This window comes from Poecilia reticulata, linkage group LG2 (assembly GCF_000633615.1).
Source record: "Poecilia reticulata strain Guanapo linkage group LG2, Guppy_female_1.0+MT, whole genome shotgun sequence".
Lineage (NCBI taxonomy): Eukaryota > Metazoa > Chordata > Actinopteri > Cyprinodontiformes > Poeciliidae > Poecilia > Poecilia reticulata.
This window is the reverse complement of record NC_024332.1, coordinates 23,826,257-23,848,631: the sequence shown is the minus strand read 5'-3', so window position 1 is coordinate 23,848,631 and position 22,375 is coordinate 23,826,257. Positions and strand designations below refer to the sequence as shown.

The 22,375-nt window shown below is 41.1% G+C and overlaps 1 protein-coding gene across 2 annotated transcripts in view; it reads right to left on the bottom strand.

Moving 5' to 3' along the window:
* Positions 1-22,375, bottom strand: part of vwa8 (von Willebrand factor A domain containing 8) — a 66,956-nt gene that overhangs the window by 33,061 nt on the left and 11,520 nt on the right. For both annotated transcript variants that reach the window (XM_008437498.2, XM_008437489.2), the window contains exons 7-27: positions 21,493-21,542; positions 21,302-21,410; positions 21,103-21,207; positions 20,881-21,009; positions 19,968-20,102; positions 19,810-19,887; positions 17,033-17,193; positions 16,800-16,913; positions 15,198-15,384; positions 15,031-15,108; positions 14,832-14,947; positions 14,121-14,221; positions 13,891-13,997; positions 11,654-11,725; positions 9,262-9,338; positions 6,476-6,551; positions 6,204-6,339; positions 5,861-5,980; positions 5,347-5,552; positions 2,952-3,103; positions 391-499 (exon numbers count right to left, since the gene is read on the bottom strand). In XM_008437498.2, the coding sequence (XP_008435720.1) occupies positions 391-499; positions 2,952-3,103; positions 5,347-5,552; positions 5,861-5,980; positions 6,204-6,339; positions 6,476-6,551; positions 9,262-9,338; positions 11,654-11,725; positions 13,891-13,997; positions 14,121-14,221; positions 14,832-14,947; positions 15,031-15,108; positions 15,198-15,384; positions 16,800-16,913; positions 17,033-17,193; positions 19,810-19,887; positions 19,968-20,102; positions 20,881-21,009; positions 21,103-21,207; positions 21,302-21,410; positions 21,493-21,542 (2,418 nt within the window). The remainder of the gene's footprint in view (positions 1-390; positions 500-2,951; positions 3,104-5,346; positions 5,553-5,860; positions 5,981-6,203; positions 6,340-6,475; positions 6,552-9,261; positions 9,339-11,653; positions 11,726-13,890; positions 13,998-14,120; positions 14,222-14,831; positions 14,948-15,030; positions 15,109-15,197; positions 15,385-16,799; positions 16,914-17,032; positions 17,194-19,809; positions 19,888-19,967; positions 20,103-20,880; positions 21,010-21,102; positions 21,208-21,301; positions 21,411-21,492; positions 21,543-22,375) is intronic.

Here is a 22,375-nt window from a genome sequence, read left to right as displayed (position 1 = left end):
GCAATGTTATTTTGAGACCATATTCAACTAATAATAATAGCATTTTAATACAAGTATACCAAATCATAGAATAAAAAAAAAACCTTTAATTTCGTGTAACACTGGAACCTGAAAACATTATAAATATCCAACATAGATAAAACAACAGAAACAGCAATAATTAAATTGGATTATGAAGTCTTGGGAACCAAAATGTCAAAACATAATAATCAGTCAACTTAGAGAAAACAGGCAAACCGTGGAGTTTTTCTCAAAATGGCAGCTTTTCAACAACATTAAAAGGGGAGCGTCTCTTTAACATCTGTTGTCCAAATGACAATTATTGTGTTCATTTCAATTTATCATGTGATTAATTGATGACTTGCTTGCTGTGACAGGCTTCATGTGTACCTTGACGTCTATGGGGCGTGTCTCAGTGGGACAGAGCAGCTTGCGGCGAGCGTTGCCTCCTTGGTTTAACGTCCAATATCCCGTCATCCTGACTTCCGGCAGCGGCAACCTGAAGACAACAATCCAGTCAGGCCGGACACACACACAAAAAGTCATTTCCTGGGGGATTAAAACAAAGAGCTCCTCCATGTGCGCACAAATTGCTGTACTCTTGATTTTTCATCTTGGATAATTATGGGTGGAAATGCTTTTAATGCCCACATAAAATGAAAAACAAAGTTCTGGCCTTTGAGGGCTCAAAGCAGCGGCCGCAAAATGATATCAGATGACAGCTTTGCTCTGCTGGGACGGGGGCTCCTAGAAAACACACGCTCGTCTTTTAATCCCCGCGCTCCCTGGGGATGGAAAAGCCAATATATGCAGAACAAATATCCTCATGTGCTCAGTCATGTCTGAGCAGATGTTTACTGGTTTTCCCATGAATCATAGCTGGAGCGCAGCCACGGGGGCTTATTGGCTGCAGGTGGGGTGAAAAGATGCATCCTGGCCACAAAACGCACACATTCCAAAGAGATTGGGGAGGGGTTGGTGTGTGTTGGTGGAGAGGAGGGGAGGTGGACTCGAGAGGATGGAGGGTTCCGACCACCGTAAATAAATCTATGAATAGAAAGGCAGCGAGACGGGCTAGACGAGCCGTTTCATGTTTTCCATGTCCAAAATTGGAAATCAGGAGACAAAATATTTGCTTTCATGTACACAAGATGTGAGCGGAGGCTGCTGCTGACATAAACTGTTCAAGATGGAGCAAAGAAAAGGGGGACTGGATAACAGAAACAGCAGCAAACATCATCCAGAACAGGGGTCAGCAACCTCTATGGCCCTGACGGCCATTTTGGCTTTTGACCAAGCTAATCAAAAGTTGCTAAGAGCCATAAAAGCAACAAAACTTGTGGAAATGAAACAGCTTGCTTTCATAATACCTACGATAAGATAAGATTTATGTTTAATTTTTTTAAACAAAGAGCAGTTGTAATTTTTTTTTTGATTTAGTAAATTTTCTTCAATAGGAAATTACATTTTTGTAAATTATGTAAAAAACAAAGTCAGCAGGTTGCAACCTACTGACAAAACAAAGGTTGCTCTTTACACTTTTGATACCGATAGTATTTAAAAAAAAATATCAGGGCCAATACTGATATTATATCGGATCGGTGCATTTCTGGTATTAGTATCATTCTTTCGGGAAATGTTTTCCTTACAAATTGCATGAAAATGTCTGGGGGAAAAACTGCTAAAACTGTTATTCATAGAATAATTGTGTTTAAATTTTAAAGCATTGCTTAGTTATCTGGGTAAATTTGTTAAGAACCACAACAAAGAGCCTCAAGTTGCAAACCCCAATCTAATTATTGGGTTATTGTTCAAGGAAAATACTTGTTTCTGTTCTGCTCATCATGTTTTCTTTCTTTCAAAACTGAATGTTGACTATAAATGTGTCAAATAAAACCACAGGAGACAGAAGAAACAAATATTTTCCTTTATTTAAAAGAACAAATCTGAGACATTTAGTGGATAGTGAAGTCATTTTTATCGTTCTAATAAATAACTTATCAGTCAGTCAGTATTTACAGAAACCTTCTGTTGGACAAACCAGCAGCAGAAAATGAGTAGAAATGCACAGAAAATGGAAATCATTTTCTGATCAGTGAATACAATATACTTAAAGGCCATCAGGCTGCACAGACACCAACACTCTTCAGTGCAGATGTTTACTGTGCGAAGAAGACTAAAAGTTACTACTTTCACTCTCAGTAAAGTGTTTCGGAATGACTTCTTTCACCTCTGGCTTCATTTCTAGAGAATTTGGACGAGTCCAGGGATTTATGTAGTTCATAATAAAACGATAAAGATGGTGTTCAGAAACTTTGAATGTATTTAGAGCAGGAGGAAATCCTCCACAAATGTTCTGATGCAAAGTATGTCGGTAATGGTTCTGATGCATTTTTATTTATTTTTTTTACTGCTTTCCAAACTTCTGGATATTTTTCTGTATTTTTTAAAGAAATTTTGGCTATCTTAAGACAAAATATTAACCCGTTTACATTTGTGTACATAGTCGGGTTTTTGTGTGAAACAACACAAAGATGATGCTATACACGTAGTCAAGAAGTCAGAAGTTAAACTTCTGATGGTTAAAATGTGAAATAGAGGTGTGGTTTAGCAAATCGCAAAGAATTTCAATTTAATTTAAACCAATATGAACTGAATTTATCAAACATTATAAGACTTTTGCCATCATAACAACTAATTGTAGATATACTTGACAATCATTTGTACTTGGTTGAAATCTGTCTCACATCTCTAATGGGGGATTTTATTGCACCACTGGAGCTGACCAATGAGAATCACAGAGGTAATAAAGCCGGACTGATTTAACTATCAATCAAGGATGTTAATGTACAGCCTGAATGCTTTTTTAATTTTTAATTTTAAACAATTTACTTTTGAAATGAGGTGCCTATCTCTCAATGTTCTAGCATGAGCTGCTTTTGGGGTCTTACTCCTTCGCCAGATTGACAGAGGTTGGCTTTGCTCCGATGGGAATGCCGTGTTTGTGCAGAGCCTCGATCAGAACGTCCCGCGCGTCCTTGTTGTACGAGTCGAAGTCGAACACGTTCCTGACCACATTGGCGAGACCCTCGTTGGGAAATTTCTGTCAGGAGGGGAAAAGTGAAAACAAAGACGAGATAAATACAAAATATATATATATGTATGTATGAACAATGAAACATTCATATTTGTTGTATACATTTACCAAGGTTAGGCGATACGGCATAAAAAAAAAAATCAGATTTTTTTATACGTCATTACGCTTGATTTTAATCGTTTTTTTCTCGCTTTCTTTTTAAAAAAGACATTGAAAAATGACAGAAAACATTTTTTAAATGTGTCTTTTATTTTAATAGTCCCTTCTGATTTGTGTGACGAAGTAATATGGAGAATATAGTCATAATATTAGTAGGATAAAGATTCACTTTCATTTAACTAATGGATTCATTTAAAGAAGAAACATGTTTCATTGTTTACTGACTAGCTTCACTGTTTTTAGAAAATCTAACATCTGATGCAATCAACAAAGCTACGAAAAGCCAGAACAATTATAGAGAAAGCAAACTTTTTTTTCATTGAACACACCCTTCCTAAACCTTACCAGGTTGTGCTAATGGATAACGTTAGCCATTCATGTTTTATTATTATAATTTTTTTTTTACTTTAAATTGAGTTCAGAATAACAGAAATGTAAGAAGCTGATTCAAATTTGATTATTTTCAATGATTCAGGCTGCCAGAGAAGTGAGAGAGAGTGAGAAATTATCATTTAAATTGTTGCAATTAATCTGTGCTTTTTAAAATTGTTGCAGTTCTGTGAAACCATACAAACCAATAAAAGCCCAACGTTCCTGCTGTTGTTAAGCAAGATTAAAACCAGACTGTAAACTAACAACAGTTTCAGCTTTACATGGGACTTGGTATGTCATTTCAAATCAGTGTTAGTTGGCTGTCTTGATCTGACCAAATACACCGTAGTACAGACTTCATAAGGGAATTATAACCTGTAATAACCACCAAGGGACAGTTTAACATTCAAACCACGTTTACTGACAACATTCATGGCAGTTAAACAGGGCAATAAATTTTTCCACTATCAATATCAGCCGGATCCAGATGAGTTGCAGATGAATGTCTGAAGGACTTCAGACTATTGATTGAGACCGCCTGCTGCCACGCAGGGATCATTATGACAAAAGGTGAAACAGTAATTACAGCCAACAGCAGCCGTGACTGCTAAGGAGGCCATTTTCACTTCCACTAAATTACACCCTAACTGCCCCACTCCAGCAGATGTCAATAATGGAGGTGATGGATAACTGAGCTACGGTGCCAGTGGGGAAATGAGACATAAGGGTGTGTCTCTGTGGGCTGGACTAGTGAGACTCAGCAGTGCAAGATAGAAACAGAAGAGCTACATAAGGGATTTCTAAAGAAACTCTGATTTTTAAAAAAATATATTCTCAATAAATGCTGAACCACACAGCAGGTGGACCTCACATATCAATACTTTATGTGACTTAAAAGGGCAGTATTATACGTTTTGTAGCCATTTAGTGCCATTTTATAGCACAAGCAAGTAACTATGTTACCTTCAGTTGTAACAAAAATGCTGAATATATCAAACATGACTTAACTGACATTTAACTGTGTAATTGAATGCCTTGAAATTGGGCCTCTGTCTCTTTAAAAACACCTGCTCTTTCTGAAACTCCGCCTTCAGGAAGTTGTCACTCATTTTAAGGATGATGCTGACATCCTGTATATTCCTTCTCATCCAGGATCAACAGTTGTGAAGTTACTTGACTGTTGTAAGGTGTGATACTGGAGGGAGGGCTGGAGTCCACCAGGTCAGTCCATCTCCTAAGAGATCAGCTTTGGGACCATCTCTCTTTGATCAAAGCAAACAGCAAAGACAAAGAGCAGGTTTATCTTACTGAGTGAAAAATCAGCAAAAGTTTCCCAAAGAGTTTCTCAACATTATGGATGCCTCCAGAGAAAAACAAAACCTAAAAATGATCCTGTGAGGTATCTCCTATGTGTGAGATTGTCTTATATAACCAGGGTAGTGTGAAACCCCGACATCACACCTTATTGTGCGACAGTATATTTTCCACCGTGGATGTGTGTGAGGGGTTTTTCTCAGTATTGGCTGCGGGGGCAAGAGAACAGAGTCTTCCCTCCGTGGTGTGGCAGAGTCGTGAGGTCCCTCTCCTGCATTAATAAAGCGTCTCGCTACGCAGGACTGAAGGCGGACAAACACGCTGAATAATTCACTGAAAGCCGTCTGACATTAAACGATCAGGAGGAAAACCGGCTACTGGCTCGCAGGTGTGACTCCTCCCACCTGCAGGTGCTTGACGATGTTGACCACCTCGCGGGTGGAGTAGGGGTAGGTGATGGTGCCCTGGTCAGCCATGGACCTCAGCTCGCCGAAGGCCCCCACCAGCTTCTGCAGTGTTGCTTCAGGAACGTCGGGGCCATACTGCTTCAGCATGGCGAGCTCCGCCTGGGGCTTTGGGTTGTCCACAGCGTGGCAGCTGAATATGTCCCCTGTTCAACACACACACAAGGGATTTCTCTGTTCGTTTACAGCATTTTAACGTCGGAAAGCAGTAGGGCTGAAACAATTAATCGGCTAAAGCACAGCGAATCGATTATTGGATGAATCGTCAACTAATTTAGTCATCGGTTAATCATTAACTGGATTATACAGAGTCAAAAAGAGGCCGTTTACTATTTGCCGATTGGTTTTTATGCATCTCTCGGGAAAACGCGTTGAAGTTACACACAATCTTTCTACTAATCAGGTGACGTCAAAAGGCTAAACAGTTACCGAAGCCAGGATGTCGTTTGCATACCTAACGCTCCGAAAAAGTCGTTGCCTAAGAACGGGAAGCCGGGCCTGTTAGCCAGGACTAGCATCCTGAAGTCTGGGTGCATCACTATGACGTTGGCCCTCCCGTTGGCTTCACGTGGATCTACAAAGAAAAAAAAAAGTAAAAGAGTTGCATGACCAAAAATAGCAGAGAATTACAAAAATACATTAGGTATAACTGTATCATTGCTAGCTTAACAATGTATAAACACAAAACTCAGGACTTCTCTCTCTACCACCATAAGATTCCCACTTTTGGTGCTTTTGTTCCTTAATATGGAGCTGTCAGTTCTGGGTTCTTTGTCCGCCAGCACCTCCAAACGTACCTGAGATGATCCGGCGGCCGTCAGCCAGGATCATCTCTCCGCTCTCCACCAGAGTTTTCAGGATGCAGGTGACGTTAGTGGGAGCTTTGTCGGCCTCGTCGATCACAAGGACGTGGCCGTGCTTCACTGCCTTCACCTGAAAACAAGGCTAACACTTGACTTCGACCGTTCACTAACCTTCTGTGGTCAACAAAAAACAAAGCTAATCCATGCTCGGGGTAAGATGTAATAGAAAAATGATTCCCGAGTTAACATGCGTCTCTCAAACTGACCAGGGGAGAGTCCTCGTATGTGATGATGCCGTCCCGCACAGAGGGCTGCAGGGTTAGCGTCTGGACGGTTGTGTCCCTGAAGGAAGAAATGAACAGGCTCAGGTAGAACCCTGGGGCAGATGGACTGGCATGGTTTCCCCCAGTGCATTTATAAGCCTGGTAGGTCACCAGGATTATAATGAACCCCCACCATTTGTCACACTATTAACCATAAAACGGTGCAAATTGATATTCCGAAAATAAATCTGCTTAACAGAAATACATCAATTTAGGAAAAAAAAACAAAAAATTTTGAAACAAAGTTTTTGCGCTAGGATGAGGAGGTTTTTCAGCTGAATTGAAATTTTAATATTTGGCAAAACTGCAACTGAAACACTTTTTTCGGATCACACGAGTCACATGATCAACAACCGGATGTTGCTACTGGGGAAAACCATGAAGACGATGACAGGAAGTGGTAGGAAGATGATGGTGTGACATGGTTTTTAATGACATATCACGCGAACAAACTTATTCACGTGATTTTAATTGTGTTTCTTATTTCATGGAAACACTGCAAGAGATAATTGTATTTTTTCTACATCAGAGGAATATTGAGAAAGTTTTGCACACCTGGGTGATGGAAAAGCAGCTTTTGTTATGAGATAAGGGCAAAAACCTCCAAATGGAAAGCAATCAGCTGAGGTGGTTCAGTATTGGGAATGTCTCAGGAATCGTGTGAAGAGCAGACGGATGGGTGGAAATGAACAGTAATGTAACTTTTTGTGCTTTCATAATGTTTTTTTTACTCGCCCTCTAACTTTTATTCAAGCTTCCAGCTGTTTGTCTGAAAGACTCTTTTTGTCCACCGTTTCCTCTTACGGAATAACAGCTCAACAGGAGAGGCTGTTAGGATGCAGTGAAAGCTGCTCAGTAATATTTTTAGGCCTTGCTGTCTAAAAGGGGACTGAGAATCAACACTCGAGGCTCCAATAAATCCCAGTAGCACAGCAAAAAAGCATCACTTCCTGTTTAGAAGACGCAGAATGTTGACTGAGCATCGCCTGGCCATGAACATCGACTTCCATCGGCCACATAAACACTATAACAGCCAGTGATTCACCAGTGTCTAGCGTCATGTCTCCCACGGTCACACCTCTGAAAGCGCTCCGTCTTGCTCTGTGACCCAGGCTGTCCCAGTTTCCTCCCTAGCAGGGAGCCTCTCTCCTGCTTTCTGAGCCACATCTCTGTAGACTTTCAGTCACAAGCCTCACACACACACACACACACACACACACACACACACACACACACACACACACACACACACACACACACACACACACACACACATGCGCACACGCACACACAGCTTGTCCTGCCTCTGTCCTGCCCTAATATTAGCTGCTGCTACAGCAACTAACCAGGACACGGTTTATATTCAGCTCCACTTTGACTTTCACAAGTCTTTGACCAAGTACACACATAGGAGCAGAAACTGGCCTAACGCGTGTGCATATGGATGTGTCGTCGGCGGACGTTGCTTCACTGCTGTGGAATCTCTCGGGATTCTGATCTTTTTTGGAATTTTTTTCCAAAAGAATTTTTGCTCATCGAGATGGAAAAAAATTATGTTGTTACTTCCAATGGATCAAACACCAATGCTGATTTTCTACAGGCGTGGTGAAAAAGAAAGCACACCCACATTCAGTTGAAAGTTTTTTTAGTAACAAAATCTTTGAGCTTTCAGCCTCCGTCTATCGCAGATTTGGAAAGTTTGACAGATTCTTGGAGATCTCCAAGTCAATGTAATGGTTCCACAACCTCTGGGGAGTGCATCCGGAGGGCTGCTGTTATATTTATGCTAGCCTTGCTAATCGCTACTACATTAGAGCTGTCAACATTAACACATTAACAGATGTGATTAGTCTAAAATGTTTAACGCTTTGCTATTAACATAGTGCAAATTAATCGCAATATCTATTTTGATTTTCTCCTGTGGAGGGTTACTTAGTTCGCAGCAGCGCGTTACACTGTCTTGTACTGCGGTCAGAAAAGCAGAGTCGCAAACACGAGTGAAAACATGAGTGAGGAAAGTCAGACTGGTGTGTTCAGTAGCAAATTTCATTTTACAAAACACCCTGATGGATGTTTGGATAAAACCAAGGTGAGGTATTGGTAATTATGTACAAACTGCAACAATGAATTATCCCTACACTAAAGCATAAGCAGGTCATTATTAGCAATTCTAAATTTACGTTTCAAGCAAAATAGCTTCTCTTAAACCTTCCTGAATATGAAAACCTGAAAACAGATGTCTGGTTTGAAACAACAGACCTTATTCTTATTTTTTGAAAACATGCTTATTTATATGTCCATAATTAATGGATTGACAGCACTACAAAATATAACTAATTAAAGACTGCTCATGACAGGAAAGCCAGAAATAACACATTAAGAGAAATTTCCATATACAAATATATAAAAAAAATTATTCAAACAGAAATAAATGCATATCAACGCAACTAAATCAAACAAAATTAACCTGAGTTACAGGTTTAAAATATATATATTTTTTTTATTATCTGAATGTTCATATACCTTGAATACATCAAGTTATATGATAGATTTATATGCCAGGTGAATGTATCATATGATATATTAATCATATGATAGATTCATATATCTAAAAATCACCACAGAAAGAGGAAAAAGGTGATAAATAAATTCCTTCTGCAGCTTTAGGCAGCAAAGGGAACCCAAGTTGAAGCATGTTTCCAGGGGAAGCCTTTTTGGGTTACCCTCACCTGTGGAGCTGGAGGTACTCTCTGGGTCTGTTGAGAAGATGCAGGAACCGATCTACAATCTTGTTCTTACCGACACCCTGGACAGGAACGCAGACACAGAAATCAGAATAATGTAAAGAAATGAAGACAACATGAGCTCAGATTGGCTCCAGGCGCCGTGGACACAGTCGACCACAGCATGGGTCATGGATGGATGTCAACAAACGGTACTGATGCTGGACAGCAGTGTTTCCCATGCTGGTCGTCAAGTAGTGATGGCACCGTTACTTTGAAAAAGTAACTTCAATGAGATCACTGATTGCTCCTTGAAAAAGTAACTAAGTTAGATTACAAGTTACTCTATTAGTTACTTTCAGCAGCTGCTGTCAACAACCCTCGTGTTGCCCTCTGGGCTGAAGCGGGGCAGCACCTGGACCAGAGTGGGGAAACACTGCCGTACAGTACATTTTAAAAGTATGTGTTAAACCTGAAAATTTTTTAATTGTTTTTTTCGAAGTCTTTCAAAACAAATGACTGAAAAGTGTGCGCTGGACACTTTGGGTCGTCATTCTGCTTTAGGATGAACGTCTTGAAGTGTTCAGCCGTGTCCATCAGGTGTTCTTCCTCCAACTTATTTATATTTCCAGTAAAGTAAATCAAGACTGCACCAAGCCTGTGCTAAGTAAAACATGATGGCTAATTTAGAGCATAAAGTCATGCATAACCTTGTCCTGTTTTCACGTATCATGTGACAAACAGAATAACCCTCCACAAACCAGGCCGCGGTCTGCAGCCTCATGATTTGTTCCGCTCTGACTGTAGCATAAACAGGCCGTAATCTCAGCCATAGCTGTGGAGGAACTTTTTAGGAGATCCGCCATCAGTGTGCTGACAGCAGACTGTTCCGGGGAGAGCCTGTGGTGTCCCCCCGGTTTTGACGGTGCTTTGCTTTGACAGCGGGGCAGGGGGAACTCCCGCTGGCTTCCCGCAGAGGCTCTGGAACCTCTGGGCCGGTCCGTCACCGATCCGGTGAGCCGCTTTGACAGCTCTTAGCGTCTCAGCGTCGCCCCGGTGCGTGTTCGTGCGCTCTGGGTTGCAAATGGATTCTCCGGCTCTCACGCTACTCTGGGGGGAGGCTATCACACCACGGTCACTTCTCTCTAACCCTGCCCACTACAGCTGTGGGGGACACTCTGAGACCTGGAGGCGGTGGTACATGTGTCCTTCTACCGGCAGTGAGTGTCGGAGGGTGACTACAGCCTGTTTCATAACTCTTCCCTCCACGGTCAAGCAGAGCTGACGTGTGTCCTGTATTACGCTCCAAACAGAAACAGCTAACCCTGTTGATACGGCTGAGCGTTACGTAGCACCATGTTTATTATTCTCCCCAACTCCACTTTTTCAGTTTCAGTTTGTCTGAGCTCCATTTTAATCACATTTATGAACCCAAAAAGTTAATAATTACAGCGTGAATGAAAAAAAATTGTTTAAATCAATTGAGGTCAATATTTTCTGTTATTCTGCACCATAAATGAAACAAACTGCTGTTTGTTTTTCAAAAATCTTTTCAACTAATTTTCACTTCTTTCCGTTTTCATTCTTCTAAATTATATTTTTTCCACTTATCCACATTTTTCAACCAAAAAAAGTTCATAATTATAATGTGAATGAAAATATATAACAAATCAATAGCTAGAGGTCTGCATTGCCCCTCAACAACCTGTTTGTTTCTATGAAATCTATTTGATTTTTTTCTATTTCCATTTTATTAATTTCTGAAATCCATTTTTTCTCCATTGTAACCATTTATTTTCCCAAAATGCACGTAATTATGGTGCGAATGAAAAAAATTTACACATTTTCAAAATTATATANTTTTTGTTTAACAAATTTAACTTTTTTCCCCGTTTTATTTTTCTAAACTCTAATTTTATTTTATTTTTTTGCATTTTAACCACTTAACCCAAAAACATATGTTTGTTTCATTAACCTATTTGCTCATTATGGAGCAAATGAAAAAAGAATGAACCAATCAATGGCCAACGATGAAAATTTTCTCTTATTCTGTATCACAAATGAAACAAACGGCTGTGAACATTACTTTTGCAAGATGTTTAAGTTCTTCATTGTACTGAAGAACTCAAACATTGTGAGCAAATCTAAGAATCATGTTTTCAACTTGAAAGAAAATCCGCTTTTAATAATGCTTTAGAAATACACATGAAACTAAAACACTACAAGAAGTGAAAGCTTCTGCACAATTCCATAACAATTAGAGCTTTTTTTTCTATCTGTCACAGGAATCTCCGTTGAAGTAATGACCGTTTGTGATTTTTGTACTGCTTTCAATCCTGAAGCTGCAGCCTCGTCCCTAAAAACGCGTGACAACATGACGCTGGGATGTTTTACCCACCTGGTTCCCCACCAACAGGAGGTGTTCCCCCAACAGAAAGTCTTTCAACATGTCCTCCATCACCATCATGTGCTGCAGAGACAAACACAACATGTGAGAAGGAGCTCAAAACGGACCGGTTTGTGGACGTACGCGCCCGTGTCTCTTATTCTTCTTCTCATAAATACGCTTCTAACTCTGAAAGCTAGGTCACTGCAAAAGTAGGGCACCCTCTCTCCTCTCATCGTTTCTTGAGCTTTTTCACCCTCCAACACGGAGAAAAGGGGCAGGGCGAAGACTGGGAGCAGGGCATGAATCTGGGTCGCACGGCAACGCTCAGATCGAGTTTTATTTACCTGTGTTGGACGCCGTTTCTGGCGTCCTGCGGTCTGGTCGCACGGGGCAACGCCGAACGCGAAGTAAACAAAAACCAGAATATGTGGAGATGGATAGATCTCCACATATTGCAGGTTTTGTCTTCTAGTCATAGGGAGCTGATAGATGTGGTGGTTTAAGTTGCTCCAGTAGCATGAGATCACAACCAAGCAATGGATCATATGTCAACATGAGCCTTAAAGAGATCATAAAAAGATTGGGAATTCTTCCTCACCGCTATCATTGCCAGTTACGACGGCGTATTAGGGCCATTGTAGACAGAAAAAAAGCAAAAACCTTCGGCTGAAAAAACTTTTTATGCTGAAATGTTTAGATCATGCTCAAGACATTTTCTGGGGAAAAAAGGAAATGTTTGAGTTTGAAAAGTCAAAAACGTACTAGAAAAAAAACTCAGAAATTTTCTAGAAAAAACGTTGGAAATTTCTGAGTTTGAAAAGTTGAAAATTTTCTAGAAAAATCAGTGAGATTAATCACAGAAAGTTTTGAAATAAAATTTGAGAATTTCACACTTTCCAAAATTTCCAAAGTCCAAAATTTCGGACTTTTAGAAATTTTGGAACTCAGAAATTTCTGAGATTACATTTCTGAGATTAATGTCAAAATTTCTGAGTTTTGTTCTCTAGAGCTTGCTGGGACATTAGTAATTTAATCCTAGAATGACTTCTCTCACGTTCTTCAGGTGAGAGAAGGCCGACTTCGTGATGGTCTTGATGTGACTCTGACGGTTGAGGTCAGAGTTCATTGCTACACCCAAATTTCAGACCTGATCACTAGTTTCTATCTGTAATGACAGAATCAGTTCACTGAGTTCTTCTTCAGGTCCAAAGATAATAACTTCAGTTTTTATGGCAACAACGCTCTGCAGCTCAACTGTTTTGGCACTGTTTGACTACCGTATTTTCCGCACTATAAGGCGCACCTAAAAACCTTAAATTTCCTCAAAAGCAGACAGTGCGCCTTATAATCCGGTGCGCCTTATATATGGACCAATATTGAGCCACAACAGGTCTAGCATCTACGGTAAGCAGCCGCCGACTTCATTTTCCCCCGTAGAAGAAGAAGCACGCGGTGCATGCTTTGATAGTTGTCAGAACGCTGGTTTGTTAATAAAGTTTGACTGACCTATCTACCTACTGACTGTCTAGAATCAGATTGTCTGCAGATCATTTAGCACCACGTTCTCCACGAACATGCTGTACGCGACCGGAGAAAAAAGTTATATATGTATATATATATAGTATATATGAAAAAAGTTTTAAAATAGGGCATTCATTGAAGGTGCGCCTTATAATCCGGTGCGCCTTATAGTGCGGAAAATACGGTAAAAGGGCCAGAACTGAGATGGGTTTAAACAAAAAATAATGCAGAACTAAACAAATTTCCCTGAAAATGTCAAAATTTGCACTAAACAAAAAGACAGAACTCTAGTAAACCTATTAAGCCAGTTTAACTGCAAAAAATAGTTGATTTGGAGGTTAGTTACACTTTAAATTCTACAACAATGACCAAATAAAAGCTCTTCATCTCTTACTACTCTATGCAGACTCTCTGTCCACGCCCATAAAAAGACACTTAGCTCAGCATGCTGAATGCTTGAAGAGGCTCCAACTGATGGCAATCAGGACTAATTTCTCAAAAATTCAGCTAATAATAATCTGATCACTCTGGCGCACTCTTAAAGCATCAAACAGTAACCCGCAGATTATCAGCTGACGCCAAAACTATAAAAAAACACAAAACTAGACGGTGATGTCATGGCAACAGAACCTCATCCTGACCCAGTCTACAAAATCTACATAATTAGGGACATGAAAATCGTGTATTTTTAACGGTGAAGCGACCTTGGATGTCTGCTGCGTTACCTGAGGGTTGTCATAGAAGAGAACGTCTGGAACCTTCGTCTTATGGTCGGGGTTGTAGACAGGAGCGGACACTTTGCCGATGGTCAACACGCCATCCTGGACCACACCTGGAGGCAGACGGAGAACAGCCATGAAGGATACAGCTTCAGTGTTCGGTGAAAACTGCAATTGGTGCGCCTCTAGTTAAGCGTAATAGTTTTTGAGATCCGGTAGCAGTGGGTGGGACTCACAGCTGTGGTCCCGTGTTTGTCCAGCAGGATCTGCAGCGTCCTGTATGGAGCAGTTGCTGAGGGTCTTCTCCAGAGAGGCCCGGGCCAGGCTGGGCAGGAACCTAACCACACATTTAGAAACACAAAAATACAAACAAGACCATGCTCATTCAAACTGAGACATGACTAAAACACACATGAACAATTTGCCTAATGGATCCCAGCATGGGAATAAAATAAAAGCGGAATGTATTTTCTTTATGGGCTTTTATTCTGAGACTTTTTCTTATTATTATTTGGCCTTTTATTTATACAAGACAAAACCTCAATGAGAAAATAAATTCTCATTTTCAAAAAAACACTTGTTGCAACATTATATGAAATCATAAAAGGGAAAAAGGAAAGGAAGGATAGAAGGAAAGAACAAAAGAAGTAAGGAAGAAGAAAGAAGGAAAGGAAAGAAGAGAGAAAAGAAGACAAATTAGTTTCTGTAACTGAAGCTCATCTTTATCTCTACACCGTTACTAACTGCTGTTTGTTTGAAGAAACTTCAAAATTATTTCAACAAATGATCTTTATAAAACAAGTAAGAGACTGACTAAGCTGTTTAACTTTCTGTTTTTAAAGCAGAAAGTTTCTTCCGATTCTTCATCAATTAACCTACTTTTTTTTAGGTGCCAGGATGTGTGTGTGTGTGTGTGTGTGTGTGTGTGTGTGTGTGTGTAGCTTCACCTGGAGAGACAGGCCTTGTTGACAGCGTGAGAGATGCTCTCATCAGGGTACTGGGAGAGGCGGCGGCAGATCCTCAGCAGCTGTCTGGTGGACAGGGACGAGGCTAGAGACTGCGCCTGGGGAGACACACCCTACAGGTTACCGTGACGACACGGAGAGGTAGGTTGGGGGACCCGATAATGGGCGGCGGCGGACTCACAGTGGGGTCGTTGGTCTGACGGAGGCTGTGTGTGAGGTGCAGCAGCTGCTCCGCTGCTTCCTCTGGAACACCGGGGACCTGAGGACAGAGACAGACAGACTGAGGAAGAAAAAAACAAAACAGACACACGGAAAGAACATAAGAAAGTTTTAGTGTGCGAGACTCACCAGTCCCTGTATGAGGCCTGTCTCCTCTGCTTTAGCCAGAGGGGAGACGGAGTGGTAGAGGAACATGGTGAGCAGCTCTGGGCCGAGCCACTGCTGCTGGCCCCTGCTGCTGCTGCTGCTGGCCCCCACAACGGGGGGCTCTGCCAGGGCCAGCACCCGAAACGATGGGTGGATGGGAAAAATGGACCTGAAAACACACACACACACGCAGTGAGTAACAGCTGCACACGAGCAGCAGAGGACACTGTCCAACATCTGTTCAGCCATGTCCAAGCTGAGGAGATGGGAGGGAGGGTCACCACTCTAAATGAGTCTGTGTCTGTGTGTGTGTGTGTGTGTGTGTGTGTGTCTCATCTAATTTACGTCCAAATTGAAAGGACTACTTGTGACAGCTGGCGATGAGCTCCTCTGATTCAAGAAGACAGCAAAGTCCATTTCCATCAAACCACAGAGACGCCCACGCCGGATATATTTACTCTGCAGCCACCGCAGGCAGAGGCGGCTGCTAACTACATAGAATATCTGAGATTAAACAGACCTGCCACAACAACATGTAAGACCTGTGATTAACACGATGAAGACCAACTTACCTTTGTGTATTTAAGACATTTTAATGCCTTAATTTTATGTGTGAATTTAAGTCTTTTTAAAGATGTGTTAACAAATTGATTATTTGCTTTTCGCTGCAATAAATACAGCTAAAGCTAGAAGTTTACATACACCAAATAAAAAACACATCCACCTTTTTCCTCACTGTCTGATAACAGACAGCGATTAACTTGTGCGCATTCTAGCTCTTGTTTTAGTTGGAATGCGTACAATTATTTCTATTTGCTAAAAGGAGATTTATTGGAGATTTATTCATTAATGCCTTCCAAATCAGAAGTTCATTAATTTACTGATTTGTTTGTTACACTATTCATTTAGATAAACTGAGAGATCAAGGCTGAATTATGTGGCAAAAGCTAAAAATTTTACTTTCATGGACACCAAGTAAAATTAAACTGGTCACACACACACACACACACACACACACACACACACACGCACACACACACACACACACACACACATATATACATAACACACAGTGCAGTCTGCACCACAGGAGGAGAGGAAGTGGAAGTGTGTTAAACTAAGCCAGACACCACAAACCTCCTTCCTGCTGCCTGGTTGGCTTTTTAGGAACCAAACACACACAGGGTGAATGTGAGGACATTTCATCAGGCAAAAAAAAGGAACATTACACATAAACAATAACTTAAAAAAAAACCCAAACCTATTAAAACTACATTATCTAAAAATGTAAAACAGTCCTTCAGAGGTTTTTGAGAAGCAGGTGGAGTTTTAGGCAGATTAGGCCTTTAGAAAATCAAACATTTAGTCTGAATTATCTCCTGTTTTCTGTATTCCTTCACACTTTAAACCGTTTTTGGTCTGAACTCCGTAGATTCATGTCATTTCTGGGACTAACAGACGATGCAGGTCGAACAGGAACAGCATTTTTAGACGTTTGCTGCCAGAGGATTTCTAAAATGCTGATAAAAACCCAGTGGATCCACTTTCTCTGCTGCTAGCCTGTCTGTTTGAGTCTGTGCTCACCTTTCTTGCAGCTGCTGGTCGCTAAACTGCAGCTGCTCCTTCAGCGCCTGGTATCTGTCCCACCGCAGCAGCCTGGTCCCGTCATACAAGTCCAGCTCCCTGTCATGGAGCAACCTGCCAGACAAAACGCTGCGGATTGAGTCGAGACGCCCGCCGTTTGTCACGCAAAAGACCCTGGAAAACTCCTCGCTCCAGACTCCTTGAGCATGATGGGGAAATAAACGAAGGAGTACCTGGAGAGCACGGCGAGAGTTCCCAGGTTGACCCGGTGTATGCCGTCCAGAATCAGCAGCTTGCCCTCCATGGCGGCGGTTACCAGTGGAGACGGCCGCCACGCTGTGTCTCCGTTAGGGAGGGTGTACCTCTGCTGCAGGAGGTCTCTGGCTGTCATATCCTGGAAGGAAAGCGACAAGTAGCAGAGGTCAGATGGGCTGAGTAAAAGTGACTGGGAAAGGGGGAGAAAAAAGGAGAAAAAGTGTAAAAAAGTAGCAAAAAGTCAGAGGATGTTGTGTCTTCCTCAAAGTCTTGTCTGACCACAACAAATTCCTTACAAACTGAAAGATGAGAACTGGACAGACTCTGGTTTTTATTAGTGCAAATACAAAATTTGATCAGATAGATCCCTTTAATGCTGTGATTAATCACGATTAATCACTATGACTAACTTTGACTAACTTTGCAAGCTTTAAATCTTGAAATATGTCCACAAGAATGGTGCCCTGGGAAAGCCCCTCCTTCTGTTGCACTTCAACCAATTAAAATACAATAAATTATGATTTATTTCCCCCCCGCAGAAATCAGGTAATGTTGATTTCTTGTACTCAACAGCAATTTAAGGAAACTTATTTCACTTCACATGCATAAAAGTAGTAGAGCAGTTGTTGAAGAGACAACGGACAGAGAAGATATAATTGTTTTCCTAGTTCTTGGGTGTCCCCTGCCCTTTCTGATGACGCCCTGGACAACTGCCCATGCATCAAAAAACGCCACTGTATGCAGATTTATTTATTTTTTTTAAGTTTAATTTTCTCGAGCCAAACATGTCTGGAGATTCTAAGTTTCAAAGGGTTTCATATTCAGGAATGTTTAAGGAAGTCCTTTTGTTCATTTAGAAATATTTATCTCCATTCATTTCTTATGAAACTTGCACGGCGAGGTGAAATTTTGAGCTTGTACACGTAGAAAAATGTTCACAAAGTTTGATCAGTGAATTATATGGATATAAACAAAAACATCTGAAAAGTAACCATCGTTCATTTCCATCTGAGGGGCGTCTAAGTGAAGCAGGACACTAAAGTCAGCCGTGTGGTTGTTTTTTCACGCTGTTGCAAAGGTAGAAATATATATCGATAAATATCAGGTATCAGATAATGATATTTGTCCATCTTTTCATATCATACCATAATTTATTCTGCAGAAGGTTTGTTTATCTTTATGAAGCGCGTTCCCTGAACTTGAAAAGTGATACATAGATAAAGCTGACTGGCTGACAATGGACTGCTGAGCTGAGTGACAGATTTATTTCATGCAGCCATGCATAACGTCTAAACTTGGCTCTTTTAAGCAAACACTCAGTAACATACAGATTCTGGTTTTCAGCAGAGACTGTTTGAAAAAAAGAAAATGCAAACCAACAATCCCACCAAGTGAATGAGAACAGAAACCTGAGGGTCTTTTTCCATCAGCTCTATTAACTCTGTCCCCACATGATCTGACCCGGCTGCTAAACAGGATATCTCTGCTTTACAGATAACACCTAATGGCACTTTTTCTGTTAGGGGGGGGCTCTGCTGAGCAACCCTGTCATATTTAATATCATGCTAACATGTCACAGCACAGTTTAAGGGTAGAAGTGGGAAGACAAGCAGAGTTGGGTCATTTGTTCCAGGCAGTGATTGCTGAGCTGTGAAAGTGTCTCCTTAGAGAGCGGCTGACCGTCCTGCTGCACCGAATCGGTGCCTCAGATTCGGTCCGGTCCTGGATCTGCCATCAAAGCAGAGGCTCCAGGGTCACGTAAATCATGAAAGCCATTATTTATACAGGGAATTTTTTTTTTTCATTGTAGACACAAAGTCAAATAATCCCTGAAATTACAGAAAATGTTTAGAAAGCACTGCTGTCAGTCCCATTCCACTTTTATGGATACTTTATAGTGCTATAAAATCGGTTTGAGTTTTCAGCTGGTGCGGTTCGTTTTCACACTGCACTGTGTCAAATGAACCAAACCCTTTGAAAAGCCAGTTTCCTCCCTGGCCTGCGATGGCGCTGCATCAAGGACCACTGAAGGAAACGACATAAAAACTTTTTTTTTTTCCGCACAATCATGTTTCCTTTAATTTCTACAAATATGCTGAATATATCAAACATGACTTAAACAAAATTTTAGTTCACAGTTTATAGACTTGAAATTGGGCCTCTGTCTCTTTAAGAAGGTCCTGCTCTTTCTAAAACTCTGCCTTCTGGAAGTCATCACAAGGTTTCTCAGTTAAGCCGTTAGCAAACGTTCTTAGGAGTATTGGACTGAGAAGAAGTTCTTATGATGAGTTCAGCAGATGCGCTGTTCCACCAGGAGTTTGATAACTCCTGCTGCCGCTAGTCTGGAGGAGCTGAGTGGGAGGCGGGGCTTGGTGGGACCCTTGCATGGCCACCAGGAGAGATTAACGGATTTCTCAAACATGCGTGAAAGAATCAAATCAACATTCCAGATATAGTTTTGATGATGGTACATTATAACATGATATCAAAAAAGTCAATTTTACATCATACTCTCCCTCTGATGAAGGAAAAACTACTTCCTCACCACCAGGCGTCTCTCCTGGGGTAAATTTGTACTGTGGTACATAACTCTGGTAAATGCAACAGCAGCGTAGTTGGTAATAATTGCCCCCAGAAAACTACCCCAGGCATTCCCTATAAACGGTTATGTAGAGAAGATGTTCCTATTTTCTGCACCAACTTTCACAGATAAAAAAATTGACTAAAAGCAGCAGATTGAATGTTTCTTATTTACCTGGTAGAGCATGACCGGCTCTATGCTGTATCCCAGCATCTCGGCAAACTCTCTTGCTATCACCGACTTCCCGCATCCCTGGGAACCATGACAACGGTAGAAACATCAGACAGTGTTTGTGTGTGTGTGTGTGTGTGTGGAAGCTGTGTGTTCTCTACCTTGGCGCCTATCAGGCACAAATCTTTCACCATATGCGACTGCATCATTTCAGCCAGCAGCTGTGAGTGGCTGGGTGTGTTGATGAAGGTGGCGCTGCTGTTGGGCGGCCGCGGCTCTTTGTCGCCTGCTGGAACCTGAAATTACATCAACGCATCAAAGCTTTGGTAGCAAATGGTTTGAGATGTTTGGAAGAGGTCATCTCTGGAGGAAGTTTTAACCATGCTCAGGACGGATAAATCGAACGATCCAACAAATGACCTCCAGCATGGACTGTTTGAACGCTGCAGGATATTTGTTGGACGTTATGGGATGTCCAGATGCCTTCATCCCTGCATTCACAGCTCTCGCCTTGACGTTCTTAATGATCTGGACGACTTCTCTTCAGCTGCAATGTCCTTAGGAGTTTTTACGTACTTTTCTTTAGAGGTAATTATTTATTTGCCAAAAACAATCAGATGATCAGTTTGATGGATTTATCTCCACTGGACTCTTTCAAAGTCTTGTACTTATGTTTATGATAAGCTATTTCTCTCTTATCCCTATAACGGAAGTTTATACCATGCAGTATAAACTGGACATTTTATTAGTTTGAGACCTTGATATTTCTTGAAATATCAAGTACCAATGAAATCAGATGTTAGATTTAAGAAAAGATTAAAAAAAAGATAAATGAATCAGCCTTTGTATTTTTTCATTGCTTAAAATCAGTCATTTAAATTTCAGCTTCCAATGCAACAATGTCAAAAGAATGAGAAGAATGAGAGTGAGGGGAAAAAAACCACATGGAAGATCGACCAAACTAAAACCAGACATATCCAAGATGGGCAGGCAAGTTAAGATCAAATGAAAGAAAAGAAAACAGTTTTAACTCCAGGTAGACATGCTAGGCAGCAGACGTTGCTGTCCTGATACCTGGAAGGTGATTTTCTTATCAGCAGCCTGCACTGTGACATCCGCGTGGCCGTCACGGTCACTGGAGGAGGAGACGCTCAAAACGTTGCTGGGCGCTGCCTGGCGACGGCCGTCCAGAAGCTCGAACCGCTGCGAGTGATGAGGAGCAACACGTCTGTCAGGTTTTCATTGAATGCTGATGGAAGGAAGCCACTTAAAACTAAACGAATCTGCTGCACTCACACTCAACACACTCTCCACCGCAGTGTGTCCGTCCTTCCCCAGGATGCTCTTGTAGGGATAAAGTCTCTGGACGAGCTGCTGGGAGGACAGCATGGGGAACGTGTTCTGCAGCAACAAAACATAAACAATAACGCGTTTTTTTTGTTGCTCTCTTTCTATTTTTTTTAAGTCAGTTTTGATTTATCTTCCTAAATCGTACCAGAACGTGAAGCGCAGCAACCAGGTTATCCACAGGGAAGTCGGGGAGGCCCAGACTGGAGGATTCCTGGGAGCAGAGCGTTGTGGCGAGTGACAGAAGCTGGGAAACCCTACGACACCGAACACAATACGAGGCTCGTCATAAGGCACTTCACAACCCATCTGAAAAGTATTCCAAACATGATGTCTCACCTTTCAGCAGCAACATTTGGCCCCACGCTGTACAACAACTCCAGCTGGTCCTGCAAGTGGAAAGATGAGAACTGAAGTGGCGGCATCACTGCAAAAAACACTAAATATTACCAAGTATTTTTGGTTTGGTTTCTAGTGCAAGTATCTTAGTACAGTTGAAGTAAGTCAAAACTAACTTACAAGTAATGTTTCAGCAAGAAATAGGAGCTTAAGTCAATAATTCTTAATATTGATAAAAATGTACTAGTTTGTTTGGGAAGTTATTTTACTTATGGGAAAAATGTCTTGTTATAAGTGAAACAATATGCAAGTGGAACTTGCACATTCTCATCAATATTAAGGAATTATTGACTCTAAATAAGCTCTTACATCTTGCCAAAAAGCTGCTTGCAAGTTAGTTTTGTCTCATTTCAAGTGTACTAAGATATTTGAACTAGAGACTAAAGAAAATACTTGGTAAGATTTTGTTTTTTGCAGTGCACATCCTTTCAAAACCTAAAAGCTACAGGGGTGTTCTCATTATTTATCAACAATTCAGCGCCTTAATAAAGTAGAATAGTTCCCTCCAGGAAGTTGTAATGTTGCGATCGCAACTATTAACGCAAATTCACTCATCGTTGGCAAACTGCGCACAGACTTGCAATTTTCACCAGTCAAATAACTTTTCTGTAAATCTGACCAATCACTGTAACGTTTTCTGTATTTCCTTCATTTCTGACCAATCACTGCAAATCAGCTGGATTTTGACCAATCGCCTTAGCTCCCTTCTAATTTAACTTCCTGTTTCACAACACTTAATAGTAACATTAGTTATTTTTTTGTGTGTGTACAAAAAATGATTTTGAGATGTTCTGTAGGTTCTGCTTGTACCATGTATACAGTC